This window comes from Pongo abelii, chromosome 19, assembly GCF_028885655.2.
Source record: "Pongo abelii isolate AG06213 chromosome 19, NHGRI_mPonAbe1-v2.0_pri, whole genome shotgun sequence".
Classification (NCBI taxonomy): domain Eukaryota; kingdom Metazoa; phylum Chordata; class Mammalia; order Primates; family Hominidae; genus Pongo; species Pongo abelii.
The window spans coordinates 7,918,101-7,937,720 of NC_072004.2; the positions used below are offsets into that span (position 1 = coordinate 7,918,101).

Sequence of the window (19,620 nt, forward strand, 5' to 3'; positions counted from 1 at the left end):
AGGCCCTGGAGGCCTGGGATCTTGGGGTGAGCACAGAGGGCCAGGGGAGGCCTGAGATTTGGTGAAGAGCCCCTCCTAGCGGCAGGAGTGGGCTCTCTGCTCATTACAGTCAACATTGTTGGGACAGATGGGCTGCCTGGAGCTGATCACCAAAGGGCTGGCAGCTGCCACCTACCACTCCCTCTACCTGTCCCACCAGCTGGCTGACTTCAAGGTCCAGGACCTTGCCCGCTACTACACTCCAGATCTGGGCAGCCATAGAGAGGTGACACTCCCCTGGGGCCTGAGGGCTCCAACCCTCTCACCCTCGGCTAGACCCCCTGTTGGTTTAGTCAACCTTCCCCCAGCCTCCTGCCCAAACACACTGCTGTCTCCAAGCCCTTCCTGTTTACTCTTGATCCTTCCCAGCTGTGTTGGGAAGTTATTTAACCTCTCTGTGCCTGTTTCCTCATCTGACAATTAGGGTAATAAGAGCACCTATGGTATAGCTTATTATTATTATTCAATCCAAAACCCTAAGAACAAACCCCAGTGCACAGAAAGTGCTCTCTGAGATTAGCTATTAAGATTATTATGCCGGGTGCGGCAGCTCACACCTGTAATCCCAGCACTTTGGGAGGCTGAGGTGGGCGGATCACTTGAAGTCAGGAGTTCGAGACGAGCCTGGCCTACGTGGCAAAACCCCACCTCTACTAAAAATACAAAAGTTAGCTGGGTGTAGTGGTGGGTGCCTGTAATCCCAGCTACTGGGGAGGCCGAAGCAGGAGAATCACTTGAACCCAGGAGGCGGAGGTTGCAGTGAGCAAGATCGTGCCGTTGCACTCCAGCCTGGGCAACAAGAGCAAAACTCCGTCTCAAAAAAAAAAAGATTATTATTCACCCCATAGATAAAGTCACTGTGTCTCCAGGTTTTTCCGTCGAAATCTTCCTCATAGGAGACTGCCTTGGGGTATAGCTGTGGCCTCCACCCCAATGGCCAGATCCTCTTAACATCTGGCCTCCTGCAGGTTCCCAGCTCCCGCCACCAGCCTGCATAATGGCCTCCCTCCAGCACTGAGATTGATGGCAGTGCCACTGCCCATTAGCCTCGAGTGGTGCCCAGTGGCTCGCCACATGCAATGCTGCATTCCCTGCAGCTCAGCCCCTCTGAAATCTGCCCCTACTTCCATTCTTCCATCTCAGCACACACTGGGCCTAGGGAGACGAGGCACCCTAATTTCTCCCTCTCTCCCAATTAAAATTCTGCCCCTGCTTCAAGCCCAACTCATGTCCCACCGCCCCCTTGAAGTCCTCAGGGACTCCCCCTATATGAACATCCACAGCAGGAGCTCCTTCCTCAGCAGGGGGTCTGCACATGCTACTATGGCTGGGGATGGAGGGCCCTTTGGGAACCAGTGGATGAAATGAACCCAATCAGTTGGTCCTAACGCAGATGGACCTGGTGTCTCATCCTTCCGTGTGGTTTGGAATCCAAATGCCTGCAGGACCAGTAAGCAGAGAAAAGCTAAGGAAGAAGAGTGGGCAGGGACCGTGGCCAGTGGGAAACTCATGTTTGTCTGACAGGGATAGTGGTGACCCAGCTATCACTGTGACCAGATCTTCTGATTTTTCAGCAGAAACCAGACATCTTCTAATATTTAAATGTTGGCAAGTGATTCAACTTGAAAAACAAACAGAAAAACCTTGTCAGCTGATCGAAACACATCTGCAGATCAATCCTGGCCCTCGGGCCTCTGTTTGCATGGCATGGTGAAGACCACAGCCTCCCGGTTTGATCTCGGCTCTGCAGTTCACTCTGTGGTTGGCCGTTTTCTTTCCTTGGCCTCAGTTTCCTCCTTTGTGGGCAGCAGGTCTCAGTGGCCCCTTCCAGCCCACAACCCTGTGCAGTGTTGGCTCCCGAGTGTTAGTCGCCATGTATTCCTGACCCCCCGGCTTTGGGACCAATATTGTTAACATCTACTACCTGGATGATATGGCAGTGAGCAGGGACTCAGAGCTCCAGGCCTGGGTCAGGGAGATCTTCCAGGAGGGTTTTCCAAGCCAAATGCTCTCAGAGGTGGTGTCCACTGCCCCAGGGCAGCAGCCTCTTGGGTCTCAGCTCTGTTCTGTCTGCCCTACTCCCATCTAAGGGTCCCCTCCACCGTGGGCCACTGTGCTGGGCTCATCCGGTGTTTCACGATGATCATCGTCACCTGCTCAGCCCAACATGCTGCCATCAACAGCGGCCAGGTGAGCCAGTGCCAGACCTGGGGGACAAGCATGGTTGCGGGAGGAGCAGCCCTAGCAGCACTGGAAGCTCTGTACTGAGCTTGTGGAGGTCAGTCTGAATTCAGTGCCTGGATCCCCAATATTCCTATCATCCTATGGCTTGCCCTGCCCACCGTCAAGGGCCAGACAGAACTAGTAGCCTCACTCCCTGAGGTCAATGCCACACGCCACACCCTGGTGCTCCTGTGGGGGGTCAGCAATGAAACCAAGGCCACCATAAGCAAGGCCCAGGTGGGGATGGCTGGAGTCTCAGCTTCTAGAGAGTGGGAACATTGAGGATGGGATCCTGGGGACAATGGCTACTAGGAGGGTGCACTTAGCTTAGCAGGCTGGGCTCCTAGGTGGCAGGGCTTGCGCCACTAGGTTGCTGGTGGGTGTGGTTTAGGGTGTTGTGGATTCCTAGTAGGTGGAGTTTAGAGTGGTCTGGGCTTCAGAGTGAGCCGGGCTTGGGGTGGTCTGGGTTTCTTGTGGCCCGCAGTCTTTTGTCTAGGTGGGTGGGTGTTTTATGTTTCAAGTTGGATGGGTCTGGAGTGGTCCAGGACCCCTACGTGGGCTGGGCTTGGGTGGACTAAGTCCCCTGGTAGGGAGACTTAAGATGGAACAGAATCGTTGTGGGCTGAAAATGCAGCCGGCCAAGGTCCCAGCCTTTCCTTCTCCCCTCCTGGACACCTACCCAGAGGAGCACTTCTCCGAGAAGGCCCCGCGGCGGAGCATCGCCGCCTGGCCCAGATCTCGGCGGACGTCCTGAAGTGGAGCCGGGGCCTGGTGCTGCCCTACTCCTACCTGAACCCCGCGGCCGCAGAGAACGGAATCGCGGTGAGAGCGCGCGGCGCGCACAGCCTGCACCCGCACCCCGCGGCGTCAGCCCTGCCGCCAGTGCCCCAGTAACTTGCCGCGCGCACTCACAGCCAGACCCAGGGAAAGGAAGGTTTTTTGTTCTTTTGTTTGTTTGGTGTTTTGGTCTTTGAGGTTTTTGTGTTTTTTGTTTTGTTTTGTTTTTTTGAAAATAGGAGGGCACAGGATGGGTAGAGGGGAGACGGGAAGCGCGCTCCTAAATAGAAATGCTGTTCTCGATCAGCACCGGGTCCAGGTAGTAGTAGGGGATGGGAAGGCACTTGTTGCGCTGGCGGATGTCGTGTGAGATCTGGTTCAGGCGCTGGCGGAACGCCTCTATGCTCCTCCGCGGGGCCTCCTCCACGAAGTGAATGTCCGGGAAGTGTCCCAGGGGCCGCTGCGGGCAGAGAGCTCGACAGCTGGGACCAGGGCCGGCCAGCACCCCCTCCTCCTGCCGGTGGCCCTGGCCCCTCCACCCTTTGATTTCAGCGGCCTCTCACTCCCTGCTCCCCTCTTGACGCCGCCAGTTATCCTTCCCCCTCCCCGGCTCCTGGCCCCCTCCCTGTGCTCAGAGTCCCCCACCCCGTCTCGCACCCTGTCGTCAGGCTCGCGGCTGAGGGTCCAGAGCACCAGCAGCGTGATGCACGTGGTCTTCACGTCCGGCAACGTGTCCATGAAGGTCTCCAGAGTGGTCAGCCCCTTAGCCTGAATCGGTGGATTCCGCATGGACGCTGGGAAGTTGGGCATCCAGGCGGTGAACTCCATCTGGAGGTGGGATAGAGGCGCGGGTCTGGGTGGAAGAGTAACCCAGGAGTTTCCTTCCGCCAGGCGCTGACCACCCGCCCTCCAGTCGCTGAGATGGACTCCCCGCCCTTGGCGCTGAGGCTGGGCTGGGTTGGTTAGACTGGGGCTGGGGCTGGGTGTGGGGCTGGGGCCGAGAGTTGGGGCTGAGGCTCGGTTTCCGTTGGGACTGGAGTTGAAGCTGGAACAAATTGAGGCTGGACCAGGGATTATGGCTGAGGCTGGGTTTGAGGTTGGGGCACTGACGAAATTTAGAAGGTCTGAGCCTGGGGCTGGGCCTGGGCTGGTGAGAGCACCGGTACCTGGCCTGTGTTGACAGCAGCGTGCTTGGCAGAGCAGGTGTAGATGACTATGGTGACATATCGGATCAGCTCAGGCACGGTTCGCAAGCACCTGGGGAAGCCTGACCGGCGGGGGGAAAAGCCCAGGCGGCGTTAGTCGTGCCCTGGTACTGGCTGCCCGGCAGAGGGCGCCACCATGCCCCGCTCTCACCGTTTTGCAAAAGCTTCCAGCTGCCGCATCCGTACCCTCATCCTGCCTGCGTGACCCTCCTGTGGCAGCAACCCCATCTCCCCTAACTCAGATCTTAAGGCTGGGGACGGAGGGCTGCAGGCCTTGGCCAGAAGTCCTCCAGGGCTGCTCCTGGCCCCTGCCTAACCTGTGGCCCTCAGATCTCTCTTCCTGTTTCCCTGGGGATGCCGCTCTGGTCCCAGAGCTGGGGATGCTGGGAGAGGCAGGAGGCTTTCCTGGGTTCCTTCGTTCCTTCGGAAGAGTCCTGCCCCGACTCAGCCCAGCCCCCGCCCTCCACTCCCTCTCATCACCTCCTTCCAGACTCTGCCCACTCCAGATGGATTTCTCAGTCCCACACCTCTTCCCTACCAAGCTACTGGCTTCTCTTTCCTGTTGTCCCGTGTGAACCTCAGGTGGCTTCTCTTTCCTGTTGTCCCGTGTGTCCTGGTTGCCATGGTGATCTCAGGTTCCAAAAGTCCCACATATTCAAACCAGACCCATCATCTTCCTCCCTAACCGCTCCTCCTTTTAGCCCCCAGCTCAATGGATGACATACATCATGTATCCAGTTGCAAAACCCTGAAACGTGGAGTCGCCCTTGGCCCCTCCCTCCCCTCCCCCTCCCCTCCCCACCAAACTCAAACCATCACCCAGTCCTGTCATTTCTAGCTCTGGAATTCTCTGTGGCATCCCCACAGCCCTCACCCTAGTCAGGTCCCCAGTCTTCCCTCCTGGACACCACAACAACTTCCCTAACTGTCTCCTGACTGCCAGTGTAGCCTGATATTCTAGCATACAAGTCTGATCTCCTTGCAAAACCCTCGATGGATCCCTCTGGCCCTTAACCAGGCTGTGCAGCCTGGCCGCTGCTCACAGCCTCCGCCTCAGCCCGTTGGGAACCTCCCCACGTCCCACCATAAGCTTCAGTTGCAGAGAACGTGATTACAGTAAGCAGCTCCTGGAACTCCCTATGCTCTCTCTGGCTGTCTCGACTTTCCACATGCTGCTCCCATGCAGAACTCTCCATCCCCATCCTTCGTCATCTCGAGGCTAACCTCTCCATCCTGCAGATCTTAGCTTGATGTTAGCCAAGAAGTTAGATTTCAGCTAGATCTTAGCTTGCTGCTCCTGCCCTGTCTTCTCTCCACTACCCCTTCCCAAAGTGGGTTAGGCGCCTTCCCTGGGCTTCCCCACAACTTACTTTAGGGAAGTACCTGCCATCCCAGACTGTGAACTCCTTGAAGGCAGGCACCTTCACCACCTGTCTTTTTCCCTTTTGCCTCCTCAATAACCAGCACAGCGTTGCATTGTGGATGCTCACTGGATATTTGTTGAGTGTGTACCCAGGTGGCGGGACCTCAGGGCACTTTCACCCCTCTCCTGGAGCTGCCAGCTCCCCCCTGCCAGCTCCCTGGCCTCCTGCCCTTTTCTGTTGGAGCTCATACCCCATTTCACAGTCCAAAAATATTTGTTTCTGGGGTGGGGCTGGGACCCCTCCAGGTCTCTGCAGAGATGACCCACAGCCCCTAATCTCAGACAGGGACCCAATGCCAGCCATGTTTTCTTCCCCAGCCTCTCTGAGATGCCACTGCTCCAGGGGCCAGAGAAGAGCCTGTCAAAATCCTAGGGCAGCAATTTGGTCTCCTTCAGTCTACAATAAAATATGTTCTGATCCAGCCCAGGAGGGCCCTAGCAGACCTGCCTGGGGGCTGCCCCTCAGTCCCAGCTCCCCCTGATTGCCCAGGTGTCCAGGCCCATACCTGAGCTCTCCCGCCCGAGGAGGCACTCTTTAAATATTTCCTGCACCCAGGACTGCAATTCCGGGTCACCCTCCACGGCTGCGTCACTCGGGTAATAATAGGTGATGATCTCCGTCACATACCTGACCAGGGGACAGGACCTCAGTTTGGATCCTCCTCCCCTCCCACTCCTCAGCCAGGCTTCTCCCACCTCCCCCAGGGTGCCCTGACCTCAGTTGGCCCCAGAGCTGCCCTAGGCCTGTGGAAGGGCAAGTCCTGTGGGGCAGAAGTGAAGAGGATGGCTTGGCAAGGCCAGAACACACCCAGAGCACTCCCTTATAAGGGATGGGCAAGGCCTACAGGCATCTCAGATCCCAGAAGGGATCTGGCCAGCAGAGGTGGGCTGGGGACCCAAGCAAGGAAGGGGCCTGCTGGGCTGAGGGTGTAGGTGTGATGGACACACAGACCCCAGGCCCCTTCCCCAAGGCCAAGCCCCTGGATGACACCAGACCCACACTCAGTTCTCTAGAAGCTCCGCACACCCTCTCCAACATCCCAGGGTGTCCACCCTGAGAACCACCCACTGCTGTCCTTAGCTCACCTCTCCAGTGCATTCCACACCGCCAAGCTGTCATCGCGGTAGTAATATCCAGGCAGGTCCTGGACCCCACGCTCCACAAAGTCATTGGGGAGGTAGAGGCTGTCATAGGTGAGCTCTGACAGAGCCCGTACCATCACCCCAGCAAAGCCTTCCACGCCCAGGGACATGCCCTGTGAGAGGAGGCAGATCCTGGAGCCGGACGGGCATCCCAGTAAGTACCCCTGTAACCCCAGACCCAGCCCACCCCACCTCCAAGAACAATCTTCCTCAGGGCCAGCACACCAGCCCTGCCTCTGTTCCTTTCTAGACAGGACAACCAACTTCATCCAGTTTCCTCCCTTCATGCCCAGTCATGATGACCCAAAGGCAAGTGGGAAGTCCTCCTCTTCGTCTAACTGCAAAGGCCAGAGGAAAACAAATATCTCGTTGGGGTTGGGGGCAGAAGTCTTACCTTGGCAGAGAGCCCCCCCTCATTGAGGAGAACGGCCCGGCCAATGCTGTTGATCTGGACGGTGTATCGGGTATGGGGGATGAGGAGCTGTGGGGAGAGCAAGGAGGATGAAGAGAGAGGGCTGACGTGGCCCCCAGAGGAGCTCAGCTCCCCATTTCTGTAACATCAGATCTGCTCACTCGGGGAAGTTCCTATGCCAAGCCCTCTCTTGTGGTCCCCAGATGCCCCCCAGGCTGACTGGAGTCTCTCTGACTGCTCAGTGGGCCTGGGGGCTTTCTGAGGCCAGGTGAGGGCCATGATGCCTGGGTGAGGCCCCTTCCCCCAAGCCCATACCTTGTAGAGTGGGTGGCACATGGGCAGGTTCCTCAGCAAGGCCAGGCAGAAGGCCTCGGCAATGAGGTGGGTCTCCAGCAGGTGGGCGATGGCCTCGTGGCTGTAGAACTCCGCATAGCGTACCCACGTCTTGGCTAGCAGCCAGTCCCACTCAGAATCACTGGGCAGGAAGATGGGGCAATCTGGCCCAGGGGTCTGGCTGAGCTAGGGGTGGTGAAAGAGAAAGGGTTAGGTGAGGGCAGAGACCCACACACATAAAGGCCCCACCGCAGGAAGGAGGCAGAAGGGAGTATGAGAAGGTGAAAACACTCCCAAGCTCCAGTCCCACTGGTCCCCTGAGCACCCCTGGGCCTTTCCTCCCTCCCCACATTTGATCTTGCCATTCTGTCTGCTCAACTGCAGTACCTTCCTCTTGCCCCTGTCTCTACCTGGCAGCTCCCACTTATTCTTCAAGTACCATATCACAAGCTGCCTCCTCTGGCAAGACTTCCTTACTTCAGCCACACCTCCACCACATTCAGGTGTGCAGGTTGTGCACTGCACAAGGATTCCTAGCCCCCCAGGGAGCAGGCAGATCACTGAAATCAGCCTACGCTGTTCCATTAAGGAGCCAGGAGCATCAGGCTCTGGGGCTCTGGCCCATCCCCCCAGAGGGAGCCTCTTTCTAACTTGCACATGACCCTTGGGGGGACCTCTGGGAAGGAAACACCTAGTTCCCTCCTCTGCCAGACCAGATTCCCAAGGCAGAGGCTAAGTCTAATTATCTCAGTATTTCCAGTAGGGACCTGACCCCCTTCAGGGATTGGTTTTCCAGTTGGATGGATGGATGAAGTCAAAGAGACAAGCACACCCCACAGACACATATACATGCACACACTCACAGATGCACACACATAGGGGCATACAAGTACAGCTGGCCCTCCATATCCATGGGTTCCACACCAGTAGATTCCACCAACAACAGATGGAAAATATTCTGGGAAAAAAGTGTCTCTACTGAACATGTACAGACTTTTTTTCCTTGTCATTCCCTAAAGAATACAGTGTAACAACTATCTACATAGCATTTACATTGTATTGTACTGGGTACTATAAGAAATCCAGAAAGGATCTATTTTATTTCATTTTATTTATTTGGTTTTTTTTTTTTGAGACGGAGTCTTGCTCTGTCACCAGGCTGGAGTGCAGTGGCACGATCTCTGCTCACTGCAGCCTCTGCCTCCTGGGTTCAAGAGATTCTCCTGCCTCAGCCTCCTGAATATCTGGGACTACAGGCGCCGCCCCCCACCATGCCCAGCTAATTTTTGTAGTTTTAGTAAAGATGGGGTTTCCCCATGTTGGCCAAGCTGGTCTTGAGCTCCTGACCTCAGGTAATCTGCCCACCTCGGCCTCCCAAAGTGCTGGGATTACAGGCGTGAGCTACCACACCGGGCCTAGAGAGGACTGAAAATACACAAGAGGGCCGGGCAAGGTGGCTCACGCCTGTAGTCCCAGCACTTTGGGAGGCTGAGGCAGGAGAATCGCTTGAGCCCAGGAGTGTAACATGGAAGAAAGCGTAGCGCTCCTTGTGTACACGCAGCAGCAAGAGCTCACCCAGCTCCGCTGAGCAGCGCACTTTGTACTTCTGTACCTGAGGGGACCAAGACAGCAAGCAGGTGAGAGGCAGGGAACTGCCAAGGTGGTCCTTGAGCCTTGCAAGGTGCATCTCCACCTAAGCCTATTAGGGCATAAAAACCTGAGCTGCTCCCAGCCCATACCGGGCTTTTGTATGAACCAGAAAAATGTGCCCAGGCCGGACGCGGTGGCTCACGCCTGTGATCCCAACACAGAAGAAGATGTGCGTAAGTTATATGTAAAAACTGGGACTTTTTTTTTTTTTTTTTTTTTTTTGAGATGGAGTCTCGCTGTGTTGCCCAGGCTGGAGTGCAGTGGCATGATCTCGGCTCACTGCAAGCTCCGCTTCCTGGGTTCACGCCATTCTCCTGCCTCAGCCTCCCGAGTAGCTGGGATTACAGGCGCCCGCCACCACGCCCGGGTAATTTTTTGTATTTTTAGTAGAGACGGGGTTTCACCGTGTTAGCCAGGATGGTCTCGATCTCCTGACCTCATGATCCGCCCGCCTCAGCCTCCCAAAGTGCTGGGATTACAGGCGTGAGCCACCGCGTCCGGCAATACTGGGACATTTTATGTAAGAAACTTGAGCATCTGCAGATTTTGGCATCCCGGGGAGGTCCTGGAACCAGTCTCTCAAGGATACCGAGAGACGGCTGAATACACACAGGTCCACACGCTCACTAAGCGCGCGCACACTCAGAGGAACATTCGCGCACACAGAGGCTCAGCGGCAGCGCCGCCTGCAGCCCAGGCACCTGGATGGCGATGGGCATCATCTTGCCCTCGGGTCCGAAGTGCAGCAGGCAGAGGGGGGCGCAGTGGTGCTGCTTCCGGCCGCTGAGCTCCACGGTGGGGATGCCCTCCATGATGCGGTAGTCGGCCAGGTAAATGTTCCCCTTCTGGAAGGCAGCCGCGATGGGTGGCAAGTAGGCACCCACACGGGGCGCCCGTGACCCCCGCCGCAGGTGCACAGGGCGCTGGCGACCAGGGGCAGGGGTGTGACGGGGACAGGGACGCGGGGTGCGGGCTTGCCTGGGACTGGCGCGGGCGCCGGAGGTGGGGAGAGACGGGGATGCCCGCGAGGGAGGCCGGGAGGAGGGCCGGGGTCTCCGCCGGAGCGGGCCTCACCTCCAGCTCCGCTTGCAAGCACGTTCCCTCGCCCAGGAACGGAGCCACCATGTCGTCTGTGACGGGGAACTTGTCTGGGATCCGCGTGCAGCGGCGAATCAGGCCGGGGTTGACGCCGTTGAGGTACTGGTACCCAAAGAAGGTGTCCTCTGCCCAGTGCTCGGCCACGTACTCTGCGAGGACGGCGCGAGGGCGTCACAAGGCGGCCCGGCCCCCCTCGGGGACGGAGAGGCATGGGACAGAAGAAGACCATGGGCACCGAGAGGAATCGGGGAGGAAAACGAAGCCCCCAGCCTCGCGCTGAGCGGCCGGAGGAGCCCGGGGCGACGTTTTCCAAGAAACCGCCAGAGGGCGCGCGCGCGCCTCGCTGCCTCTCCCTTCCCACTGCCCCGAAGTGGGGGGCCTGCCTAGCACGCAGGAGACCGCCTGGCTCCCCCTGCTCGATCCGGGAGACCCATTCCATACCGGAGACGACAGATTTCTTGCCAGGGAAAATTTTGCTAATGTCCTTCAGCCTCTTCCACGAATGTTTGCAGTCCAACAGGCCGCGGACTTTGAAAGCCAGTGCCCTAGGAGATGGAATTCCAGGAAGAGACCTTCAGAGGGGCTGCCAAACGCCGGCTGGGGCGGGTGGAGGGGCCGCCCCATCCACTTAGGTCTCTGGGTCTCAGGGTCTGTGCGTCGCAAAGTCTCTGGGTCCCATGTCTCAAGATTTTTGCATCTCTAGGTCTCTGGGATCATGTCTCAGGTTTTCTGGGTCTGCGTTTCAGCTCCCTCTGCTTTCCTGGCCATTCCAACCTCTGGGGCTGTCTTGGAGGCCGCCAAGGTTGGGAGAGAGGGACAGTCCTTGCAGGAGCCCTCGTTCTCCCGTCACTCACACGCACTCACATGGGCCCCAGGCGGACGAAGAAGGAGGCCGTCTTGAGGAAGGAGTAGCGGAGATTTAAGTTCAGGAACTTGGTGGCCTTAAAGTTGATGAGAATTGGGAATCCCGGAATATAGCCGTTCCACCTGTGGGGAGAAGCGCAGGGCAACTGGGATCCAGGGGGCGGGGAGGAGGCAGGCGCCCAGGGGAAAACCATGGGAGGGGCCCAGCACAGCTTCGGGTCCTTACTCAGGCCGGTTGGGGTTGCGATGCCTCCGGACCCGAGGGCGGTAACTGGGAATGTGCACATAGCTGGGCAGGCCAGGAAGAAAGACTCGCCAGCTGCAAGGGAAACCGAGATGTGACCCTCATGCCCGTGCACCACCCCAGGGCAAAGGGCCAGAGCCATCACTGTCCCCCACCTCCCTGGACCCCTGCCGGGCGCCCAGACTCTGCCACCCGCCCCCTCACTGGTAGAAGTCCTGCTTGGCTCTGATCTCCTCTCTTCTGTGCTCCAGGAGGATGGGGAGCGAGTCATCTGCTGTTGTCTTTCCTGTAGGGAGACCAAGGAGGGGACTCAAGGGCTGACCCTTGCCCCTGCCCACCCCTGCCCACTTCAGGAAGCAGGGGTTCAGCTTCTGTGCCCCAGGTCGGCTCTGGGGGGGGCCATGACCAAGAAGTGGGAAGGCTCACCTTGGGAGAGTGAAGGTGCGTCCTGTCCGGAAATATCAGATAAAAGAATCATGGACCCACCCTCTTTCCTCTTGCTCTGCTGTCAAGCTGAGCTCTGCTGCTGCAAAAAGTCCCTCCTCTAGACCCACTGAAATATTTTTTATTTCTATAAATTCATGGAGTACAAGAGCAATGTTGTTACATGCATAGTGGCCAAGTTAGGGCTTTAGGATACCCATCACCCAAATAAAGTATATTGTACCCATTAAGTAATTTCTCATCATCCACTCCCTCCCATCCTCTCACCCTTGAGAGTCTCCATTGTCTATTGTTTTGCTATGTCCGTGTGTACACATTATTTTTTAAATGGAGTCTCCCTCTTGTCACCCAACCTGGAATGCAATGGCACGATCTCGGCTCACTGCAACCTCTGCCTCCTGGGTTCAAGCGATTCTGCTGCCTCAGTGTCCGGAGTAGCTGGGATTACAGGTGCCTGCCACCATGCCCAGCTACTTTCTGTATTTTTAGTAGACACGCGGTTTCGCCATGTTGTCCAGGGTGGTCTCGAACTCCTGATCTCAGGTCATCTGCCCGCCTCTGCCTCCCAAAGTGCTGGGATTATAGGTGTGAGCCACCACACCTGGCCCATGTGTACACATTTTTTAACACCCATTTATGGGTGAGAACATTCAGCATTTGACTTTCTGGTCTGGCTTGTTTCACTTAAGATAATGACTTCCAGTTCCATCCATGTTGCTGCAAATGACATGATTTCATTTTTTTCATGACTGAATAGTATTCCACTGTGTATATATACCACATTTTCTTTATCCAGTCATCCATTAGGGCACTTAGGGTGATTCCATATCTTTGCTAGTGTGAATAGTGCCACGATAAATAAGGCATCTTTTTGATATGTTGATTTCTTTTCCTTTGGGTATATACCACTGAAATATTAATAACTGACAGTTGTTTAGCACTTACTAGGTGCCAGGTGTTGGGAAAAGGGCTTGTGGGGTGCCTGTATAAACTGGCCATAAAAATATGGGACAATAAGTTGTGGAAAGTCACAAAAGGCCTCTGAGGAGGAAAGCATTCTTATCACCATTATGTTCCCATGCTCTGAGCGTAAACTGCTGTCTTATCTATGAACACTGTGTTCAAGGAGAAAGATACTCCTTTGAAACCTGGAATGTGGACAGACGTGCAGGCTCCTAGTTAAGCCCGCTCCCACTAGCTGCTCTCCAGTAAGTTAAAGATATGCTGTTTGAGCACAAAGGAGATTCATTTAAACCGCTATTGCTATAGATTACGCCTATGACGTACTGCCTCCCTTTCACTGTTTCGCCCTGAACATCTGCTTCTTAGATCTAAGTGATTGTACTCAATAAATAGTGTGGAGACCAGAACTCTGGGCCTTTTGCAGCCTCCATTTTGCAACTGCCCCCTGGACCCCACTCTTTATGCACTCTTAACCTGCCTCTTCCCATTCCTTCGTCACCACCAGACTTTGGGTACCCTACAGGTGGTGTTGAGGCTGGTCCCCAACACCAGGCACTTTGTAGACACTTTACTTTTATTAATCTAAGCCTAAGAAGCACCCTATGAGGCAGGTGACTATTACTATAGGCTGGTGACCCCTTCTTCACAACTGCAAAGTACAGAAAGCTGTGAAAATCAAGTTTGTTTGTCTGTTTGTTCCACAACAAATTCATTGGTTGACAAAGCCTGCTGTGAATCTCCCTGAGGCTATATACAATCTTTATTTAACTCACTGGGTGTAACTATTCATAGTTTTTACTGGGAAGTGTTAGTATATTTGATTGGGGTGCCTTGTGGTAGATATAGCACATAATATATGGGGTATGTGTGTGATATAGATTTATAGATGAAGATATGTATGTATACATATACATATTTTATATAAACATACACACATGTGTACAGATACATGTGTATGTAGCTTCTCAATAAAATCTGAATTTCAAAACACCCCTGGAGTCAACAGTTTCAGCTAAAGGACTGTATCCCCATGCCCATTTTACAAGGAGAAACAGTCGCTATTGCTTATTACGTGGGGACAAGGCTGGATTTGCCCTGTAGCGGGCTGCTTCTGACCACCAACAGTTATTAAGCCTTTTAAAACTCCATTCAGGCCAGGTGCGGTGGTTCACACCTGTAATCCCAGCACTTTGGGAGGCCAAGGCAGGTGGATCATGAGGTCAGGAATTCAAGACCAGCCTGACCAACATGATGAAACCCCATCTCCACTAAAAATACAAAAATTAGCCGGGTGTGGTGTTGCACGCCTGCAATCCCAGCTACTCTGGAGGCTGAAGCAGGAAAATCGCTTGAACCCAGGAAGCAGAGGTTGCAATGAGCTAAGATCATGCCACTGCACTACAGCCTGGGTGACGGAGAGAGACTCTGTCTTAAAAAAAAAAAAAAAAAAAAACTCCGTTCAGATGGCATCTTATTGGATTCTCACATCCACCCTAAGAAGTAGGTCCTGTTGTTATCTCCATTTTACAGATGAGGGCACCAAGGCTTAGAAGAATTTGTAAATGTGGCCGGGTGCGGTGGCTCGTACCTGTAATCCCAGCACTTTGAGAGGCCGAGGCAGGCAGATCACAAGGTCAGGAGATTGAAACCATCCTGGCTAACACGGTGAAACGCCGTCTCTACTAAAAATACAAAAAAATTAGCCGGGCGTGGTGGCACACACCTGTAGTCCCAGCTACTCAGGAGGCTGAGGCAGGAGAATCACTTGAACCTGGAAGGCGGAGGTTGCAGTGAGCCAAGATTGAGCCAATGCACTCCAGGGCGACAGAGCGAGACTCCATCTCAAAAAAAAAAAAAAAAGAATTTGGAAATATGCCCAAATGTCCAGCTAGTCAGCGGAAGAACTGAGACCCAAGTCCAGGTCCGTCTTTCTCCAGCACCCTGGCTGGTGGTCCCCAGGCTGGCCTGTGCCTACCGCTGCAGCCCATTATTTCCCCTCAAGGCCCTTACCTCGCCACCCTCTCCCTCCTCCACCTGCCTCAGCTCATGTTGTATTCTGGATGAACAGTGCTCCCTGGAGTTGTGCAACCCAGAGACCCAGCTCGTTTTCATCCCCAGGGCGGGAGCCTCACTCCTTTGAGGGCCCTGTGGGTGACTCAAGTCTCCCTGTCCTGTTGCGTGGCAGCGGCCCCACCCAACCCCATTCCTGCCTGGCCACCAGCATCACCCTGCCTGTCCCCTGCTTCCATGTCACCCAGACCTGTCACTGCAGGAAGATGCTGTATGTCCCCAGTGAGACCCTCCCCTTGGCATGCTCACCATCTCCCAGGCTTTCCTCGCCTCTCTTTTCCCCAGCTCAGGCCCTGTTCCCCACTCCTGGGGAAAGATTCCAGCACAGGGCAGTGAGAAACGGAAGAGAGGTAGTCAGCTGCAGGGAGGATGGGGCTTCGGGCCCTGGGTGTCCTCAGCTCAGCCTTTCCCTCCCATTCGCCTCAAGGGAAGCCAACAGACACTCAGGTGGTGGAACTGGGGGATAAGAGAGGACAGGCCCCTAGTCTCCATGCAGCACCACAAATTAGGAAGCTGACCCCAGCCCACCACACAAGGGGCTCTGGCAGGGGTGGGTGCAAGGAGCTCAGCCACTCAGGTCCTGTGTCTCTCCCATGGGAGTAACCAAGCAACTGGAAAAACCACTGGGCAGCCTTAGCCAGCCTTAACCTTGGAGAAACCCTGACAGTCTATCTGAATAACAAGGCCTCTACTGGATAGATCCTTACTGGATTAAGGGGGGCCTTTTGGAGTAACAGCGCATCCTGTTAGAGAAATATGGTGTCCTGTTGGGAAAATAGGGAGTCCTTTGGAGCAATAGAACATCCCATCAGTCTAAAAAATGCTCAATTAGAAAACTGGGGCTCATGCCTGTAATGCCAGCACTTTGGGAGACTGAGGCAGGCAGATCACCTGAGGTCAGGAGTTCGAGACCAGCCTGGCCAACATGGTAAAACCCCATCTCTACTAAAAATGCAAACATTAGCCTTGGCGTGGTGGCACGCGCCTGTAATCCCAGCCACTCAGGAGGCTGAGGCAGGAGAATCGCTTGAACCAGGGAGGTGGAGGTTGCAGTGAGCCGAGATTGTGCCATTGCACTCCAGCCTGGGCAACAAGAGTGAAACTCCATCTCAAAAAAAGAAAGCCAGGGCGTCATAATTATAAGACCACAGCACCATGGAGACCTGTTGAACTCAAAGGGCTTCTAAATGGGATAGCAAGGTGCTGGTTGGAATAATGGGGCATCCTGCTATAGTAACAGAATCCTGCTGGAGTAACAGGGCGTCTTTCTGGAGCGCATATGATTGGCATCATAAATAGGCCTCCTGTGAGAGTCCTGAGCCTGTACTTAGCATCACAAGGGGTCTTTTTAGCATGGCCGGGCATCTTATAGAAGTCAGGGAGGACTGGAGATGTAGCGGGGAGCGCACTCTGGGAATGCTGTCTGCTGCCAGATGGGGATGCTGAGGGTAGCCGCCGGGCCTCAGGCACCTCTCTTCCTCCAGTGTGCAGCCCCAAGCTGAGCCCAGGGCAGCAGTACTGACTGAGGGAAATGTGTGACAGTGTCAGGAGAGCCCAGGAGTCCCTGGTGGGGCTGGTCCCCCCCCCGGCTTGATGGGAGCCTGGGTGCCATGCCAGGGTGGCAGGCTGGAGCGAGAGGCCTCACAGCCATAGGATGGAGCAGGGTGATGAGGGCTTACCTGTGGCCTCCCGGAGTGCCAGGGTCTCGTAGCCATCCATCCACTGGTAGGCGGGGAAGTGGTAGATACAGCCGTTGGGGGCACAGATCTGCACGTAGTTGCAGTACCAAGGGTCCTTGGGGAAGAAGGAGTACCGCTCTTTGTGCAGGCGGATGATGATGAGCTCACCCAGGTCCTGCGGGCACTGCACGGTGTACTGGTCCACCTAGGCAGGATGCAAGGCTGGCTGAGCCGGCAGGACTTCACCCTGGCTCCCAGGCCGCCACCCCTCTGGCCCCTCACCCAGGCCCTGCTCATGCTGCGCAATGCTCGCCTCCCTGGACTGACGGAGGGACAGGATATTGACCTGATCGTTGAGCTTCCTTCTGACTTCTCCAGCTTGGGGGTCTCCTACTGGATCCCTCTACCCAGGGCTGCGTAGGACTCCAGCCCCTTCTTCTCTCCATCCCCAGCTCCTGTCTTCTCCCACTCCCCTCTCCAGGCACCTGAGGTTGCAGGAACCCTTCAGACCCCTGGGGACTTCAGTACCACTCTACAGTTTTCGAGTGGGGAGAGGTCCAGCCAGCTCCTTCTCCCATTCATCAATGAAGATGCAGATATTCAGAACGGCCACATAGATAGAGTGACCTATTAAGGTCGCATAGCAGCAGGTGGCTGGGTCTGACTCAAAATCAGGTCTGAAGGCCCGCAAAGCGTGCCTTCCACTAGACAGGCTGGTCTGATGCCATTTTAAGTCACAGAGAATCCAATGCAAATGTGAGACAGTTAGGAGGCGCTGAATTAGGAAGAGTGACTGAGAATGGAAGAGAGAGGGATGCGGGAGAGGGGGTAAGACAGAAAGGGGAGGAGAGCAAAGGGGAAGGAAAGCAGGTGGAAAGGATTGAGAAAAGAGAGATGCAGTATAGGCAGAGACAGGGAGAGAGGGCTGAGGAAGAGGGAGAGAGAAGAAAAGGATGGGAGGGAGATGAGGAATGCCTGAAAGGGTTAGAGATGAAGGAGCAGGATGGAGAAGGATGGCCCAGAGATCTGGGACATGGGCGAGGGCTGGAAGCCAGCTCTGGATAAGGCGTGTAGAGCCACCGGGGAGCCCACTGCCTTCAGAGCTGTGCCTCGGCTCTCCAGCCTCTCCTGGACAAGCTCAGCTCACCTGGCTCCCCCTGCGCACCTTCACCCCTCCCGGGGCCACAAAGACACACAGATACACACAGACACACACAGAAACACACACACACACACACACACACACTCTTACCGCCCCAGTTGCAAAGTCTCTCCCAAAATGGTTCAGCAGCTGCTTATGGCTCTCTCCTTGCGTCCCCACAATGGTCAGTGAGATGGAGTCCCGTGTTCCCGACAAGAGGTCGGTGCCTGTGGCCACCCTGACTTTGTAGGTGGCCATGGCTGCTCTTCAGGAGGCAAGAGGGGCACTCAGTCCCAGACACCGTGGAGGGGCCACACGAAGGCCCAAGGCAGGCAAGAGAAGCCAGGCGCAGAGTGGAGTGGACAGGGCTGGCCTCCAAGGTGCAGTGGTGAGGTGGCGAGGTGGGGTGACTGGGCCTGCCGGCCAAATTCTGGAAAAGCTGCTGCCCTTGGTGGCCGGGGTGCGTGCCGGGCAGGCCCAGGTGGGGCCCAGCTGGTGGCAGGTGAGCAGGTGTCTGGGCTCCAAGCCTTCTGGGAGCTGGCGGGGAGGAAGAGCAGGCAGGGCACTGGGCCTGCCTCTGAAAGGGCGGATGGAAGATGCCGTGGATGAAGGCGGCTTCAGGGTGGGGGAGCCAGTCCAGCCTGAGCCAGGGCCCTAGAGAAGTTGCAGGAGGGAGCCGGGTGGGGCCCCCAGATCTTTATCAGACTAATAAGCTCCTTCCTCCTGCCAGTCCCCATTGGCTGCAGTGCCGGGCACCCCTGCTAAGCAGGGCCATGGGCAGTGAGCGACCTGCATTGGTTCTGAGGCCACTGGTGGGCGGGGGAGGGGAGGGGGAGAGACACTAAGTTGCTGCGCAGCTGGCTAGCCTCCAGGCCATTCCTCTCTGGGAAATGGGGCAGGTAGTGGCCACAGTGAGAAAGCTGGCCTGTCCTTCTGCCCCAGGGCCCAGAGTCTGTGACAGGAAGGGTGGGAGGTGTTGAAGGTGGGGCTCGGGGACCACATGCGTGCAGAAAGGCTTGAAGATGCTGCGGGGAGGAACAATCAGGGTAGGAGAAGGGGATCTGTTGCTTCCTGTGGGGCCAGGATCCACTGGGGAGGGATTGGAGCTGGATGTAAAATCAGAAGACCAAAAAAAAAAAAAAAAACTAAATTAGAAGACAGAGTGAAATCTGGGGCATAAGAATTAAGTTAAATAGCTGGGCGTGGTGGCTCACGCCTGTAATCCCAGCACTTCAGAAAGCCAAGGCAGGTGGGTCGCCTGAGCTCAGGAGTTCGAGACCAGCCTGGCCAACATGGCGAAACCTTGTCGCTACTAAAAATACAAAAATTAGCCAGGCGTGGTGGTATTCGCCTGTAGTCCCAGCTACTTGGGAGGCTGAGGCAGGAGACTCGCTTGAACTCAGGAGGCGGAAGTTGCAGTGAGTTGAGATCATGCCACCGCACTCCAGCCTGGGCAACAGAGCAAGACTCCATCTCCAAAAAAAAAAAAAAAAAAAAAAAAGAAAGAAAAAAGAATGAAGTTAAATAATAGATTAATATGATCAATATTTTGTGGTATAATCATAAAATAGAATTCTACCCAGGAATAAAAAGAAAGAATGAACTGCAATGCGGATGAGTCTCACAAAGATGATATTGAACAAAAAGAGCCAGACATTAAAGGGGATACGTTCTGTTATCCACTGATAGGAATTTCCAGAACCAGCAAAACTGAGCAATTCTCAGACAACCCCTACTGGTGAGTATCTCTGGCAGAGGGAGGCCATATAGGCTGCTGGAGGTGTTCTTATCTTGATCTGAGGGGCGTCTAGGGTACTTCATTCATTTCATTATGTGTTATCCTTTAATTCATAAAGTACATACCCTCACTTCCCTCCCAAAAAAGAATGAAGCTAGGAAGAGGGCTGGAGGC

General features: G+C 55.3%; 1 protein-coding gene across 1 annotated transcript; it reads right to left on the reverse strand.

Moving 5' to 3' along the window:
- Positions 1-3,173: 3,173 nt before the first annotated feature.
- On the reverse strand, positions 3,174-17,966 carry ALOX12B (arachidonate 12-lipoxygenase, 12R type). Its single transcript, XM_024235233.3, has 15 exons — positions 17,820-17,966; positions 16,568-16,772; positions 11,616-11,697; positions 11,394-11,486; positions 11,168-11,290; positions 10,745-10,848; positions 10,280-10,452; positions 9,907-10,050; positions 7,538-7,741; positions 7,205-7,291; positions 6,754-6,923; positions 6,174-6,295; positions 4,206-4,306; positions 3,697-3,867; positions 3,174-3,499 (listed from the first exon to the last, which is right to left on the reverse strand). The coding sequence occupies exons 1-15, from the start codon at positions 17,964-17,966 to the stop codon at positions 3,320-3,322; spliced, it is 2,106 nt and encodes a 701-aa protein (XP_024091001.1). The 3' UTR covers positions 3,174-3,319.
- Positions 17,967-19,620: the final 1,654 nt, after the last annotated feature.

Excerpts from the sequence above, each read along its gene's own strand:
- ALOX12B (XM_024235233.3), bottom strand. The coding sequence starts at position 17,966 with ATGGCCACCTACAAAGTCAGGGTGGCCACAGGCACCGACCTCTTGTCG. Across the intron at positions 4,307-6,173 it reads CCTCGGGCGGGAGAGCTCAG|GCTTCCCCAGGTGCTTGCGA; the intron begins GTATGGGCCTGG and ends CCCGCCGGTCAG. Across the intron at positions 3,868-4,205 it reads CTGCTGTCAACACAGGCCAG|ATGGAGTTCACCGCCTGGAT; the intron begins GTACCGGTGCTC and ends TCCCACCTCCAG.